The sequence below is a fragment of the Pelobates fuscus genome, chromosome 6, assembly GCF_036172605.1.
Source record: "Pelobates fuscus isolate aPelFus1 chromosome 6, aPelFus1.pri, whole genome shotgun sequence".
Lineage (NCBI taxonomy): Eukaryota > Metazoa > Chordata > Amphibia > Anura > Pelobatidae > Pelobates > Pelobates fuscus.
The window spans coordinates 32,813,425-32,829,211 of record NC_086322.1 but is presented as its reverse complement, the minus strand read 5'-3'; the positions used below and the strand labels follow the sequence as shown (position 1 = coordinate 32,829,211).

Genomic DNA, 15,787 nt, shown 5'->3' with positions numbered 1-15,787 from the left:
TTTCCTCCACCTTCCCCTTTTTACTTATGTTCCTAAGAGGCCATGCTTGGGATTACCAACGGGTGGGATCTGAGACTGCCTGCATTTTGGGAGGGCTGAGGGGTGATTTTGCAATATCCTACCTATGGCTTCGGGCCCCTCCCCCCCCCCCGCCCCCCGCCCCCCCCCGGCAATCGATCAGAGGTTATCACCATGCATGTTGTTTTCCTGGAGAACTTACGGCGTGGAGCGCTCCTCCCCCCCCCTCCCCCCGAGGGGACATTAGCTGGGACTCCCATGTTGGACCTTTGGGAGGGGGGAGAGGGGGTGGCTGTGGGTATGTTGCTCCGCTGTACAATGGAGGTGGCCCACCGGGACTCATCTAACTCAGGGGCGGGGACATGAGACTTCTCTACCAGCCATCACCGATACTGGCCACGTACAGCACTGAATCGCCTGGTCGAGAAGGTCCACCTCCTACGGACATGTAACGTAAAATGTTCATCTTGCTACTCCGGTCATATTCTTGTTACTGTAAGCATTATGTGGGGTTTGTAATTTTTATAAATGGAAACATACGTCATGTTAATAGGGGTAGACATAGTCGGGAGATATGTTGCTGTACACCATCACGCACAATGTTTAGGACTGGGAGTTGAATACCACAAAGTTTAATATTGTACGGGGGGGTGGGGGGGGGGCGGGATACGAGCTTCCTCATTGGGGATTCACGGCTCATGGACTTTGGGGCAGCTCCCCCGCGTCTATGCGGCTGTGGGGGGGGTGGGGTGGAGGGGGGGATGGGCGGGTGCCCACTCACCTGACGTAGCTAACCAGATCACCCATAGGTTCCGCATAATAATGGGCGCGGGGGGTGTTGGCGGGTGAGGGGAGGTTCAAGGGGGGGGAAACTGATGTGCAGGTCCGGGGAACCAAAGAGGGGGGACACGGGGCGGGATGGCCCGGGAGGACACGTTAGATGTAATCCAGTTACCGGTTGGGTGAAACTGTTAATAACGTTATGCTTGTTTTTGATATAACTTCTTTGATGCAATACAGTTGACTTTGTATTAGCGTGACCCATACATCATAATCATGTCGCACTTGGGCTCGGACTCGGATGGAGCTGGACGGATCGGACTACATCTCACTCACACATATTGTAATACTCCTGGCGTAGACGCCAATCACTGCTCTACACACCCACTTGCGCGACTCCCCCGACGGACCCACGGGCGTACTCTCACGCTGATCAGGCGATCGCAAGCGGCGTCTGGCTACTCCCAACGGGGCGCAGGTGTCCTTCCTATCGGAAGGCGACTTCGGGGCGCCACCACCTTTTAGCCCTGCAGGGACTAACCCTGGAGGGGGGTAGTGACGGACCACCCTCATTTTAACTTTTACCTACCATTCCCACTTACTTCACTCCTCAGATACACTAATACACACACACTCACACACAACACATACAGGTACTTGGTTCGGACACCGGCTGCCAACTGCTTGACCGGTACACCTGTAGACAGAAACAGACGAGACGTTTGGACCCTTACCCACACAAAACAGTGCGGGTGACCTACAGATAAAACGCTAGACACACAGAGACTCACAACACACCTGGGCCGCGCCGCCGCATCGGGGCTGGGTGTCGCTCAGCGGCCCCCCTAGTGGTTGAGTCCGACCCTAGAGAGGAGACAACATGGCGTACCGCAGCGCTCCCATGTCTGTATTGACACTCAACTGCAGGGGATTGAACATCCCAGAAAGACGCACCCACCTCCTGAGGATGCTGCGTCGACAAGGCACATCAATAGCGTTACTACAGGAAACGCATTTTAAAGAAGGAGCTGTTCCTAGGCTTCGCAATGCACAATACCCTCTAAGTTATTGCAATAACCATCCGTTAGCTCGCCGAGCGGGAGTGGCTATCCTGATCGCGGCTAACTTGGGGTTTCGAGAATTGGATAGACTGTCAGACGACCAAGGAAGATTCCTCTTCCTGAAGGGGGTGATAGCCGATAGAGTGTACACTCTGGCGTCTATATACGTACCTAACTCCAGGCAAGCGATGTTCCTTAGAAACACGCTACGTAAACTACAGGGGTTTTCAGAAGGGGCGCTAATAGTGGGGGGAGACCTCAATGTCCCCCTGGAACCACTCATAGACTCCTCCACCGGCCACTGCTGCATCCCGCAAACGCAGCTCAGATCCATCCGCAAATCCTTGGGGGAGCTCACACTAGTCGATTGCTGGAGGGCCATGCACCCGGACGATAGGGATTACACCCACTACTCTGCTATACACGATCGCTACTCCAGGATCGACTATATTCTAATCAAACAAGACGGGCTATCCCGACTACGAAAGGCTTCCATAGCCCCTGCGACGTGGTCAGACCACGGATCGGTCCAGGTGGAGCTAGAATCCCCGCTTTTTAAACCAGCGATTCGGACATGGCGCCTTAATGAAACGTTGCTACAAGATCCCTCAGTGAGAGATGAGATCTCTCAGGCGCTAGAACATTACTTTGAGGAGAATGGATCGGGAGATATGTCCCCAGTGACGGTGTGGGAGGCCCACAAAAGTGTAATTCGCGGCTCTCTCATCGGAATTGCTACCCGCAAACGGAAAGAGGCCACAAGAGCTATGACCGAACTTTATAACATCATTGCACGCCTGGAACTACAACACAAGCGATCTCAGTTGGTTGCCATCTATAGAGATCTGATGGAAGCCAGGCGGAACTTGAGAGCCCTTCTCACACAACGGTACCTCCGCTCAGTACAATCGTCGAAATCCTTCTTTTACACCCACGCGAATAAGGGAGGGAAGTACCTCGCTCGCCTCTTGAGAGGCGACGTGGTCCGCACCCAGGTGAGGAAACTTCGCCTGACGTCCGGCAGAGTCTCACAACACCCGGAGGACATAGCTGGGGAATTCAGGGCATACTATAACTCACTATACAACTTACGCTCAGAGGAAAACCCGATCCAACGAATGGAAATGTCAACAAGGGCCCAAACGTATCTGCAGGAGCACGTAGGGAGACGGGCTACCCAAGAGGCGGCTTCCACACTAGACGACCCAATCACCACAGAGGAACTGGCGGCTGCCCTGAAAAACACGAAAACCGGGAAGGCACCGGGCCCGGATGGGCTTTCTACGGGCTATTATAAAAAGTTCGCCACTATATTACTACCTTGGCTAACACAATCGATGAACAAGGTGGCGGAGGGGGGAACTTTTGGTGCAGAATCTCTATCGGCCACAATAACGGTCCTACTGAAACCTGGGAAGGACCCAGAACAATGCGGTAGTTACCGGCCGATATCCCTGCTGAATGTGGACACGAAGCTCTTCACGAAAACGTTGGCATCCAGACTACAGCGTCTCCTGCCGAGTCTTGTCCACGCAGACCAGACGGGATTTATCCCGGGCCGAGAAGCGCGGGACAGCACACTACGCCTGTTCTCTATACAGCACCATGCCCGGAAATATCGGAAGAGCCTTCTACTGCTGTCCACGGACGCAGAGAAGGCCTTCGACAGGGTAAACTGGGCCTACATGATCCAGGCCCTCCGACACATGGGGCTGGGGCGGAGGTTACTGGCGTGGATCTCTGCCTTATACAGCTCACCGAGAGCAGCGATACGCGTAAATGGAGCCTTGACCACGAGCTTTAACATCACGAACGGGACGAGGCAGGGTTGTCCCCTCTCGCCACTCCTCTTCGCCCTCTCCTTGGAGCCTCTTCTACAGGCGATCCGGGATAACCCTGACATTCACGGCTATTCATGGCATCATTCGGAACACAAAGTGGCCGCGTACGCGGATGACCTCTTATTCTTTGTCTCCCAACCGAGGCTCACGCTCCCGAGCCTACTGGCGGAATTCGACAAATTTGGCCAAATATCTGGGTTCAAGCTTAACCTAGCGAAATGCGAGACCTTAAATATCACCTTGCCCGCAACGGAATACGAGGATCTTCAGTCGCTCTTCCCGTTTCATTGGTGCACGGGAGCAATGAAATACCTCGGAATCTGGATTCCCACAGACCCAGGGGAGATTTACCAACGTAATTTCGAGCCTTTACTCCAAAAAATCGCACTAGACTTGGCAAAATGGGCATACCCACACATCACATGGCATGGCCGAGTCGCGGTGCTGAAAATGAACGTTCTACCACGGATTCTCTATCTTTTTCAGACGATCCCAATCGCACTACCAGCAACGTTCTTCTCGACGCTAAAGACAATGGTTATTAAATACGTGTGGCGAGGAGAAAAGTCCAGAATAAGCCATGACCTCCTCTGCAGACCCAGACACAGGGGAGGTCTGGCGCTTCCGGACTTCAGAAAATACCACCAGGCCGCAGTATTACAAAGAATTCTGGACTGGCATGACGCGGACTCGCCTAAGCAGTGGGTACACCTGGACCAGGAGGGGAACGCCGCAAAGCTGAAGGCTACGGTGTGGCGGAGGAGAGCGACTAGAAACGGTAGACAACATGATGAAGACCCAGTATCCCAAACTCTGCTCACCTGGGAAACCCTCAGGGAGGACCCGCGGATATCCCCGACCCCATGCCCCCTACTGCCGATAGCACATAACCCAGATATAGGGGGGGGCTTACCAACCGACACCTGGTCCTTTATCGGAGATATGACATACATCCCGATATACAAGGTCACTCATGACGGCAACCTAGACACACTGGACGCGCTGCTGGGCGGACGACCGCGATCTCCGATGATAATCTTTCGATACATGCAGCTCAAACACTTCTATGACTCCCTCCCCCACAAAGATAAACTACGGAGAGATCTTACCTGGTTCGAGGACCTCTGTTCTCGCAATGAGACACTGGGAAAGGCCATCTCGAGCCTGTACCAATATCTGCTGACAGACCTTACCGTGGAGAATACCACGTTCCAGCGACGCTGGGAGGAGGCGATGTCCAAAACATTCTCGCCAACACAATGGGACAAAGCCCTCATATGGCAGCACAAAAGCTCCTCCAGCTCACATTATCAAGAAGTGAATTATAAGCTGCTAGCTATGTGGTACAGGACTCCGGCCATGCTCAGGAGGATTTTCCCTGATGCCTCACCAATGTGCTGGAGATGTGCGGGGGAGAGGGGCACGCTCTTCCACATTTGGTGGGAATGCACGCTCATCGCCCCGTTTTGGAACCAGGTCAAATATGACATCCGGACGATCCTCGGGGACGATGTGGAGTGGTCGGCCGAACTGGCCTTACTCCATATATCTGCACAACCACTGCCCGCTTACAAGAAGTCTATATTGCGACACTTGCTGAACGCTGCCAAATCACTCATTCCATTGTACTGGAAGAAGACGGACATCCCCGACCGAGAAGAATGGATCCACAGGGTGGAGGACATTCGGGCAGCCGAGGCAGTCCAGGCAACCCTGATGGACAGGATGACAAAACACACAGAAATGTGGACGCCATGGTTTGTCTTCCGCGCGGGGCAATAAGGGGGGGGGGGGGGGGGTGCGCTGGGACCCGGGAGCTGATGGGGTGACGCGGCCCCCATAGACACTAAACACACCGGGATACCAGACCCCGCGACGTACTGACTGACGTGACTGCCGACCCTCCACCTGCTCACAAACATTTGACTAGGAAGGGACTCACACCACTAGACACATGGACAACACAGGAGGACACCCCACCAACCTGGAGACCCCGCAAACCACCCTCATGACGAGCTCCCATCGTTGACTTGAAGGAACTTGACCCGGACGACCTCAGGGAGGGGTACGGACACAATAGCATCCCATAGACGGGTAACATAACTTCAGACCCGTAGGGGTCCGCCTCCATATGCTTCAACCACGCCTCAACCCCCCCCAGACTTGGTCCCGGGATCCGAACCATACCTGTACACCACCACTATACTGATACTTACCCATAGAGCCACGTAGGACGCAACACATGGAGCTACACGCGCACACTCGGCCACCAGCTGTAGACAATAATACAGGGCAACAACACAACGCAATAGGGGATAGCACACTCCTGGAACTAACCATAGAGGCCTAGATTTAGCAAACCGGGGTTGGCACTAGACATTCACCCCATAGCGCACAACGAGATAGCTCGCCTCCGGGGACACATCGAGTATACCGAAACATCACACTGACCACGAATGACCCACCGCGAGAAACCCCGGAACCTTAGCTCACAACTTTTATTAAGGCACATATCACTCACAGGATGGGTCCGCGCGCCTGAGCTCCATCACGAGTCCGTGCTCTTAAGACCTACTCTCCCTAAAAACGGGGGTTTAATACCTCACAGTTACGTCAGAGCTAATAGACAGCTACACACTGCTCAAACACTATGACACCTTCATACCGATGGGAGAATGAAAACACACCAGGGATACATAGGAGATCACGCTTGGTAAATTGTAAACGTTACATTATTGTGGGAGATGATACTATTGTTGACTTTAGATGATACGATAGCTTTTCTCCTTCGTGTTACGGCATCATGTTCAAATCCTAATGTTGCGGGCCTGCGTGCCCACCGAAGTTTATACTGTGACTGTTAAATACCCATCACACAATGGCACTCGACCCTACACACACATACGCTATCCCAATAATAACGACTCCAGTATGACGGAGATCAATGGGATATCGCACACATCGACGCTACCATACAAATGGCACTCACACGACACTTACCACTCACTATGGGGCATGAGACCCTCTCTGTACCACACGCAACATACCTACCATATTAACACGACACTAGATGACACTTCCCTCACGCACCACATCATCACCCCCTCATGTGGGATACGATAACGCACTTGAACTGTATGAAAGGACATATGCTGTTAAAATATACCTGTATAAATACTATCAAAAGCGACACTAATTTTTTATTGATTGTCAGGTCGACTTCAATGTTAATAATCTTTATTTTTCATCTGCCACTAAATAATTGAGGGCCTGCGCGCCCACCTGCTTTGCTTTTTTATTGCTGTTCAATAAAAACTTGATTAACAAAAAAAAAAAAAAAAAAAAAAATTCTATTGATCAAAGTCCTCTAAAGGATTCTTCAATTTATAATTCATGTCCACACCAGAACACTGCATGCCAACTATCACTTCACTAAAAGTCCATAACAAGCTTCTCACAAAAAGCCGATGAATTATTTATGTCTCGTTAATTCACTGTGATACTTGTAAGGTCATTAAGTTCTGCAATTAAAATGTTCTTTATTAAGTTGAGGGGAGATGAAAACAAAACTGCTGAAAGTTATTGCTTATAGTTCTTGGTAATACACGGGTATATTCTTATTTACTGAATCCTATTAGCCACAAGCATACAGAGTAGAATGGCTTTAACCCCTTAACGACGCAGGACGGTTCAGGACCGTCATCGGCATTTTTGCATTGCCGACCGACGACGGTCCTGAACAGTCCTAAATTTAAAATGTACTTACCCAATCGCCGTCGTTCCCCCGGCGGCGATCGGCGGTGCTCCCGTTGTGGGGAGACTGCCTGCAGCCCAGACAGTCTCCCCATGGCGGTTTAGGACCCCTGGGGCCATGTGATCGCCCAACAGGGCGACCACATGGTCACAATAGGTGTCCTAGACTCTGCCTGCAGGGGGACTGTCTGTGCTGACAGGCAGTCTCCCTGCAACTGTAAAATCAAAAAAAAAATTTAAAGTTATAGTTAATAAAAAAAAAAATATTATATATGTGTATATATATGATATATAGACATATATTATACCTATATAATATATGTCTATATATCATATATATAATGTCATGCTAAGTGTATTTTTATATTAATATGTACATATATTAATATAAAAATACACTTATAATTAATTTGCACACGTATATATATAATATATATAATAACTATATATATTGTATATATATATTATTATAAAATACGAATAATAAATAATTTAAATTAAATTAAAAAAATTAAAAATAATAATAAAAAATTGAAAAAAAATTATATATCTATACGAAATTTTATTCTAACTGTATTTTGATATTAATATATATATATTTATATCAAAATACACTTAGAATGAAATTGTATATATATCTATGTATATTTAAATAAATAAAAAGAATGCGAACTATTCATATGTCGATATACAAAATTACATAAATAATTATATAAATATACACGTAGACTTCAAATATATAAATATGCATATATATTTAAATTCTACGTGCGTATTTAGGTAATATTTTTACATAATTAAGTTATTTTATTGATTGCAATTTAAGGGACCTGCCTGCCAACCCAGGCCGAAAGACCAGCGAATTTAATTTGATATCACTGTATTTTACCCTGTAACGTTCTACGACACCCTAAAACATGTACATGGGGGGTACTGTTTTACTCGGGAGACTTCGCTGAACACAAATATTAGTGATTCAAAACAGTAAAACATATCACAGCGATGATATTGTCAGTGAAAGTGACTTTTTTTGCATTTTTCACACACAAACAGCACTTTTACTGATGATATAATTGTTGTGATACATTTTCCAGTTTTGAAACACTAATATTTGTGTTCAGCAAAGTCTCCTGAGTAGAACAGGACCCCCCATGTACAGGTTTTATAGCGTTTTTGAAAGTTACAGGGTCAAATATATAGGTCAAATATTTTTACATTGAAAATGGCCAGGTTGGTTACGTTGCCTTTGAGAGCATATGGTAGCCCAGGAATGAGAATTACCCCCATGATGGCATACCATTTGCAAAAGAAGACAACCCAAGGTATTGCAAATGGGGTAAGTCCAGTCGTTTTTAGTAACCACTTAGTCACAAACACTGGCCAAAATTAGCGTTCAATTTAGTTTTTTACTTTTTTCACACACAAACAAATATGAACGCTAACTTTGGCCAGTGTTTGCGACTAAGTGGCTACTAAAAAAGTCTGGACATACCCCATATTGAATACCCTGGGTTGTCTACTTTTAAAAAAATATGTACATGTGGGGTGTTATTTAGCAATTTATGACAGATAACAGTGTTACAATGTCACTATTGATACATTTTAAAAATGTATGTTTTGAAACCGCAATATCCTACTTGTACTTATAGCCCTATAACATGCAAAAAAAAAGCAAAAAGCATGTAAACACTGGGTATTTTTGAACTCAGGACAACATTTTGAATCTATTTAGCAGTTTTTTTCATTCGCTTTTGTAGATGAGTAAAAGATTTTTCACATAAAATTCAAAAAACGTGTATTTTTTTTCAATTTTTCATCATATTTTTTCATTTTTTTTAAATTAAATTAGATGAGATTATATAAATAATGGTATGTAAAGAAAGCCCCTTTTGTCCTGAAAAAAACAATATATAATTTGTATGGGAACAGTAAATGAGAGAGCGGAAAATTACAGCTAAACACAAACACCACAAAAGTGTCAAAAAGATGCCTGGTCGCAAATGTACAACATCGCAAAAAAAGTCCAGTCCTTAAGGGGTTAATCATCTGGGTAAAAAAAATATAAATAAAGACGGCACGTAGGGGCAAGATCATAAGCAAGGAAATATGCAGTGCTTTCTAAAATATTACATTAAAGTTTGCAAACACTATGAAATTTGTTCTGAGAGAATGTCATAAAATCCCTGTGCTCCCATATACTTTAAAATGTTAGATGTTAGAGCTGCCTAATTTTCTGTTTTCATGCTGCTTCCTTGGGGGGGGGGGGGGGGGGGGCTGGGGAGAGGCATAAGGGTAATTTGTTAACAAACATGCTTGTTATATATAAAAAGATAAGTACACAGGTCTTACGGATGTATAGAATAAAGGAAGAGTAAAGGTAAATATAGAATAAAGTAGAGAATGTTCCCCAATAAAGTTATTTAGATGTAAAATATAGATTTAGAAGCATATAAATATATATAAAATTAAAAGCATTTTACAGAGTTCCCAGCTAATTCCCTATTTTCCATGGGTTGCATCTAGATCTGGAATCTGCACGAAAAGGTTGTAGTTTAGAAATCTAGAAAATGTGCATATTCATAACATAACATTACAAAGCAAACGATCGCAAATTTAGCTGTAATTCCCATATAAACACCTGACCACTTGGAATCCTGTCACCAGAGCTGGGTATGAAAACTGCTGAGCCACATCTTTACCAGCATTCTATTTAGAAGGAAAGAAGGATTGTATATTTGAACTGCCAGGCTGGACTGTTAGCCAAGGGGACCACAAGCAGGACTGTGTCTAGGAGCACTGTATTCAAAGCAAAACAAACTGCTGTAGATCAGATGAAAAATAAATAAAATAAAGGATCAATGATCCCACTGTACAGCGCTGTGGAATTTGTTGGGGCTATTTAAATAATAATCAATGCAAGGTATAGACCGTTTGCTGGAATGTAATATAATGCGATAAAGTAAACATTTTCAGCATTTAGACAACAGAGAATCATTGCAAAAACATAACATACAGGGATATCATTTCGAATTAGTGGGGTAATAGCTACTTGATCCAATGAGACATCTGACTGCTATTTTAGGGTCAATAAGGCCTTCTTTTGGATCAACAGCAAAAAACATGTGAGGAAGGCTGAGCTTGATGGACGCAAGTCTCTTATCAGCAATGTAACTGTGTAATCAGCATAGAAGATTTGTTACATTTTGCACATTTAAAGATAAAGTGTTATTTGAGCAATACTGTAATGGAGCTGCGTACATCAGTTGTGGCTGTGTCTTAAATATCACATTGTGCTATTGTTATCCATAACGGAGAATTTAAACCTACCGAACTTATAATAATTGGGTTTTATTTTGCATTGAGGTCAAATTGGGGTGATTTTCTGCTGTGACAAGTTAAAAAATATTTTTCTTTTTCCCTTTCTACGGGGATTTAGAAATGAGCTATATTGCTTTGTAGGTTTTGCTTTTAAATGAATCCTGCTTAGTCCCTCTTTTTCTCCTTGGTTCCTTTTTGGGTGGAAATTCTCTCTGGTCTTTTAGCTATGCACAAGATAAAGTAGGGGCTACATTTTCTTATAAGCAGTGTGATCGTTGGCAATGTGCAGAGCTAAAGCAAAGTTCCATTCAGTTGCTGAGCAAATTGATCAACAATCCATCAGTAAAAAATAATCCAGCCAAAGGACACTGCATACACCACGGACAGAGGAGAACAACATGGAGGAACTCAGGAATTTATATCCAGTGCAAGGAAGAAAAGATAATAAATATAAATAAAAGTGACGATGGGGGGAGTGGAATCCTAAAGATACACTGGGCATTAGCAAAGAACAAAAAAAACAAAAAAAGATGACCAGAGATATTTCGGATTAGGAGGATTTAGGTAAGAGGGATTGTGGATTAAAAACGCTGTGCACTGTAAGCTGCATGATATCAAGCAAACTGGTACATGATGTCCACATTTCAAGTGAATTAAAGTCCAAACTATTGCATACATACATACATTTTTGGATGAAGCTTTGCGTTTGGTTTTTTAAATAATAAGTTGGTAAGTTTGAGCCTGTGAGCGCACAAACACACACAACTCAAGGATCCCTCCTACAGAGAGTAATACAGGTACTGGGAAGCCATTTCTTTAGAGCGGATGATCCCATTAGGCATTAGAAAGAAGCTGTACTGGAAAAATAACACTTTTGTGGCTCTGTCAGCTTTGTTAAATGGGATTTGCTGGTTGCCAAGTGAGTCCTGCAGGTGAAGCTGTCAATAAACAAGTCACAGACTCCTGGGGAGTTTTGATAGGTGATAATAAACGCTGACAATACAGAGAGATGAAACGACGAGAGTTAAAGAAAGAAAGTGCGGATGTAAAGCTGCAGGACATAAACACAGACTATTTGCGAGCAGGAATTATCGCCCTTCAAATATTATAAGAGACGCACTGAACATGACCTTCCCAGTGGGGAAACTCTGCTCTCACTGTCCACAAGACATATTAATATAAAGTATAGTTCGACAAAGTATAGTCCGGGAAGGCTTCAATCACAGACGTTCCGAACCATGGCAGCAATCTGGACAGATCGTTGGGAATTTTCTGCATTCAAGCTTGGGGAAAGAGGATTAAAAGGTAGTTCTGTATTACATCATTCTTAAATATAATTACAGTAAATATGACTTTAGATTTCAAATGTAGCCTGGAAGAATGCAAGGATATGGTGCACTATAGAGCTCAATGGAACGTCTTCAGCAGATGCCTTATTGTAACAAGATTCTAAAACAATGAAACTCAAAGGACGTTATTCATTAAACAGCAAGTAGCTGGGAATTGAAAACAGAGTTCCAAAATTTAGGAGAGCATAGTCAAAAAAAGCCAAGATTAAATTGATTTCCAACTAAGAACCATTTGTCAAGCTATTCACCTATATTTCATTAGCAATGGACAGGGCTGCGAATACACGATAAAACAATATAGTATCATGTCCATCATATTCATTAAAATATCTGCATTTCTCTCTGCAGGTTTATGTAAAATAATTTAACGGTCCCCATAATTCCTTGTTTTGTACAAAATACGTATGTTTTCTACATAATAAATGGGCACTGGAAGCACCCACAAGCTGAGAGCCTTGAGAAGGGAAGCTGTGAGCATTCATTACTCTGTCACTACACATATATAGGCAAACCGAAACGACAATTACACTACTTCGTTTACACACAAAATGCATACAGGCAATCACACTACATCACACTGCATCTGTATAATACATGCAAGGAGGCGAGAAATACGGAAAAATATCTATTTGTGATGCCTTTTCCTAACAATACACAAGAAATACAAGGACGCTGGTCATTTCAAGAGCTCAGAGTAATACAAAATATGCAGTAACTGTGTTAAAAACAACAGAGTGCTCTGCTGGCAGTGCGGGAGGTGGTAGGCCACCCACGGCACTGTTACAGCGCATGGTAGTGAGATGTTGTGACAAGCGAAGTCTCTTTGCTAGTCTGCAAGCGTCACTAGGACCATCTATCTTAATTGATCATTACTTGGCGTGTACAGGAGCCCCTATTCTGCATTGCTTGCAAATCTGTATTTAGGGATGAGAGAACACAAAAAGCTCACAAATCCATACTTTTAAAACCATAATACAATAACCTCTTACAGCTGCATTTCCCTCCAGTCTATTCGGATGTTTTTTTTAAATTCTAAGTTACACATATTTTTCCCAAGCCCTATTGTTCTATATGCTCTTAACTCAGCAGGGCCTTCTTGATCTCCTGTCATCAGTTGTATTTTGGATGTCAATTCCATATTGCCAAACATCCCCATTCAATAATTGCTCAGCGCTGTGGAATATGTTGGCGCTACACAAATGCTAATAATCATAACAATAGTGTTGCAGCCAATAACACTGTGATCATTACCAGATAATCCGTTTAAAAATAATAAAAATCAATAGATCCAGTTAAACTTACTTCTCTCCTTCTTGAAGCCCAGCAACTTTGTTTAATTTTCCAGACCACAGCAGCCACAAGCAGCAGGGAGAGGAAACAACTAAAAAAACAAAAAATACATTTTAAAAAACGGATCATTAGTCATCCCTGTGAGAGACAATAGAACAATAGACCGCTCTGGCTCCCACGACCCTCAACATCCCCAGTGAAATAAGTATTTAAATATGTTACAGCACAGTTTGACAGACTCCAATTTATATAATCTTAATCCTTCAATTTCAAAATACAACCAATCTCAAACGCTGTATACTTGGTTACCAACCACTAGAGGGCACCAAGTGCTTAGCAAAATCTGTTATTCAGACAGAGACCTTTTTTCGGAATATAGCTAAACATTAAAATATATATATATATATATATATATATAAATATAAACAAACAAAAATATAAACAAACAAAACAAAAGTAGACTATACAGTTTACATATCCATTACAATATTAAATATCTAGTACTGGTGAACCTCAGTGCATATACATCTTTCGGGTATTCAGTGAATACATTCAACATTTTTGTTGCAGTATCTGCCATGACGTACTGATAGTTCATGTATCTTGTGAGATCTGTTGGCCCTGGTTGTATCTATATTTTAGACACCCCTAGTACAGTAGTAATAACATTTGTTACTGGAGAAAACATTCCGATACAGTTAATCAGATATCCAAAAAGGCAACATTTGTCCTGGTGTGCTCAATGAATACAGGCCAAAGCAGTGATGGCTGGCTAAGTATAAAGGAAATAGTCTGAAAACCTAAAGTGACAAATGACCTCCATGGGAAGTTTACTGAAAGTCTGCCAGTAGCTATTCCTGATGCCCGGAACCAAAGTGTCAATTTATAATTTGCCCAAATACAAAGACAGCATTTGAAAGAAACAGGTCAATGTCTAATAGCCAAGCTAGTGATGCTATGATATATTCTATGATATACTATAAGGGGGGTGTTATACCTCTTTAGATCTGGGTAAACAACGTACCTGAAAAACGTCACAAAGAACTGTACCAAGTCCATAAAGTTGCTGTGTTGAGAAAACGCAATCTGTAAGAGAAAAGACAAGAAAAAAAAATAAAAATCAGACTACGAGATGTAATGGAGTTTTGTGTGAAAAGGAAAAAAAATCCAGTTGGCAAATTAAACAAACATTCTCCGAATGATTTGACCTTGCAGGTAAACATTATTCACAAAAATGTAAATTGTTAGAAATGTCAAAATTAAAGTTTTGGGGAAAAAACAAACAAACTGGAAGGCTAGTCCATGTCTCTACTACTCTTTCTGTAAAGAGTAACACTAGTAAAAAAAAATTATGAACAAATATATATATATATATAGGTTATCACTAATAACAATGAAACAACTTGATAGGTTAAAGAATTGTTTTCCTCCTGTCTCAAAAACTAAGAAAAAAATAAAATAAAATAAGAAACCTAAAAACTTCTCCCTGAGCCCAATCCACCATGGCTTCCATCCCTCTGCCTCACCGGAGGGGGAGTGAGGTCAGGGAAAGTGGGATGAGGAGAGGACATGGCGATGGTAAGCATGGTGGTGGAGGTGCCAATCTCCTAGTTTGCATAGGATTCACATGGGGCCAACGCTCCAATAACATGAAAAGCTGCACATACAGACTCAAGGCAAATCAGTGCTCATGGGTACTGAATTCACCATCACTCTACATTTCACAAGTGGTGGCGTGATCCAATCACAGTGCTTCCCCATAGGATTGGCTGAGACTGACAAGGAGGCAGATCAGGGGCAGAACCAGCACGATTCAAACACAGCCTTGACCAATCAGCATCTCCTCATAGAGATGAATTGAATCAATGAATCTCTATGAGAAAAGTTCAGTGTCTGCATGCAGAGGGAGGAGACACTGAATGTTTGGATGCATTTTAGGCAGCCATGACCCAGGAAGGATCTCTAACAGCTATCTGAGGAGTGGCCAGTGAAGTTATCACTAGGCTGTAACGTAAACACTGCATTTTCTCTGAAAAGACCGTGTTTACAGCAAAAAGCCTGAAGGTAATGAGTCTACTCACCAGAACAAATTCAATAAGCTGTAGTTGTTCTGGTGACTATAGTATCCCATTAATATATGATTTTAAAGAATGCGGTGTTTCTTATTTTGCTCAATTAATGTGCAGCACATGATTCTGGGAGAGCAAATAACTAAATTGCAACTGCCAGAAACTGCTCCAGTATTGTACAGCATAGGGATAGGCTTACAGAGGGTATGGATGTGTCATGGAGAAAGAAAGGTGTAGTCCATGAACACGATGGTGTCCTTTCCAAGGAGCTGACCGTTTCCATGCTAACATTACATTGCTTTTCTAAG

The 15,787-nt window shown here is 43.5% G+C and overlaps 1 protein-coding gene across 2 annotated transcripts in view; it reads right to left on the bottom strand.

Annotated features, from left to right (window-relative positions):
• Positions 1-15,787, bottom strand: part of ATRN (attractin) — a 178,922-nt gene that overhangs the window by 39,897 nt on the left and 123,238 nt on the right. For both annotated transcript variants that reach the window (XM_063457594.1, XM_063457595.1), the window contains exons 25-26: positions 14,435-14,496; positions 13,423-13,501 (exon numbers count right to left, since the gene is read on the bottom strand). In XM_063457594.1, the coding sequence (XP_063313664.1) occupies positions 13,423-13,501; positions 14,435-14,496 (141 nt within the window). The remainder of the gene's footprint in view (positions 1-13,422; positions 13,502-14,434; positions 14,497-15,787) is intronic.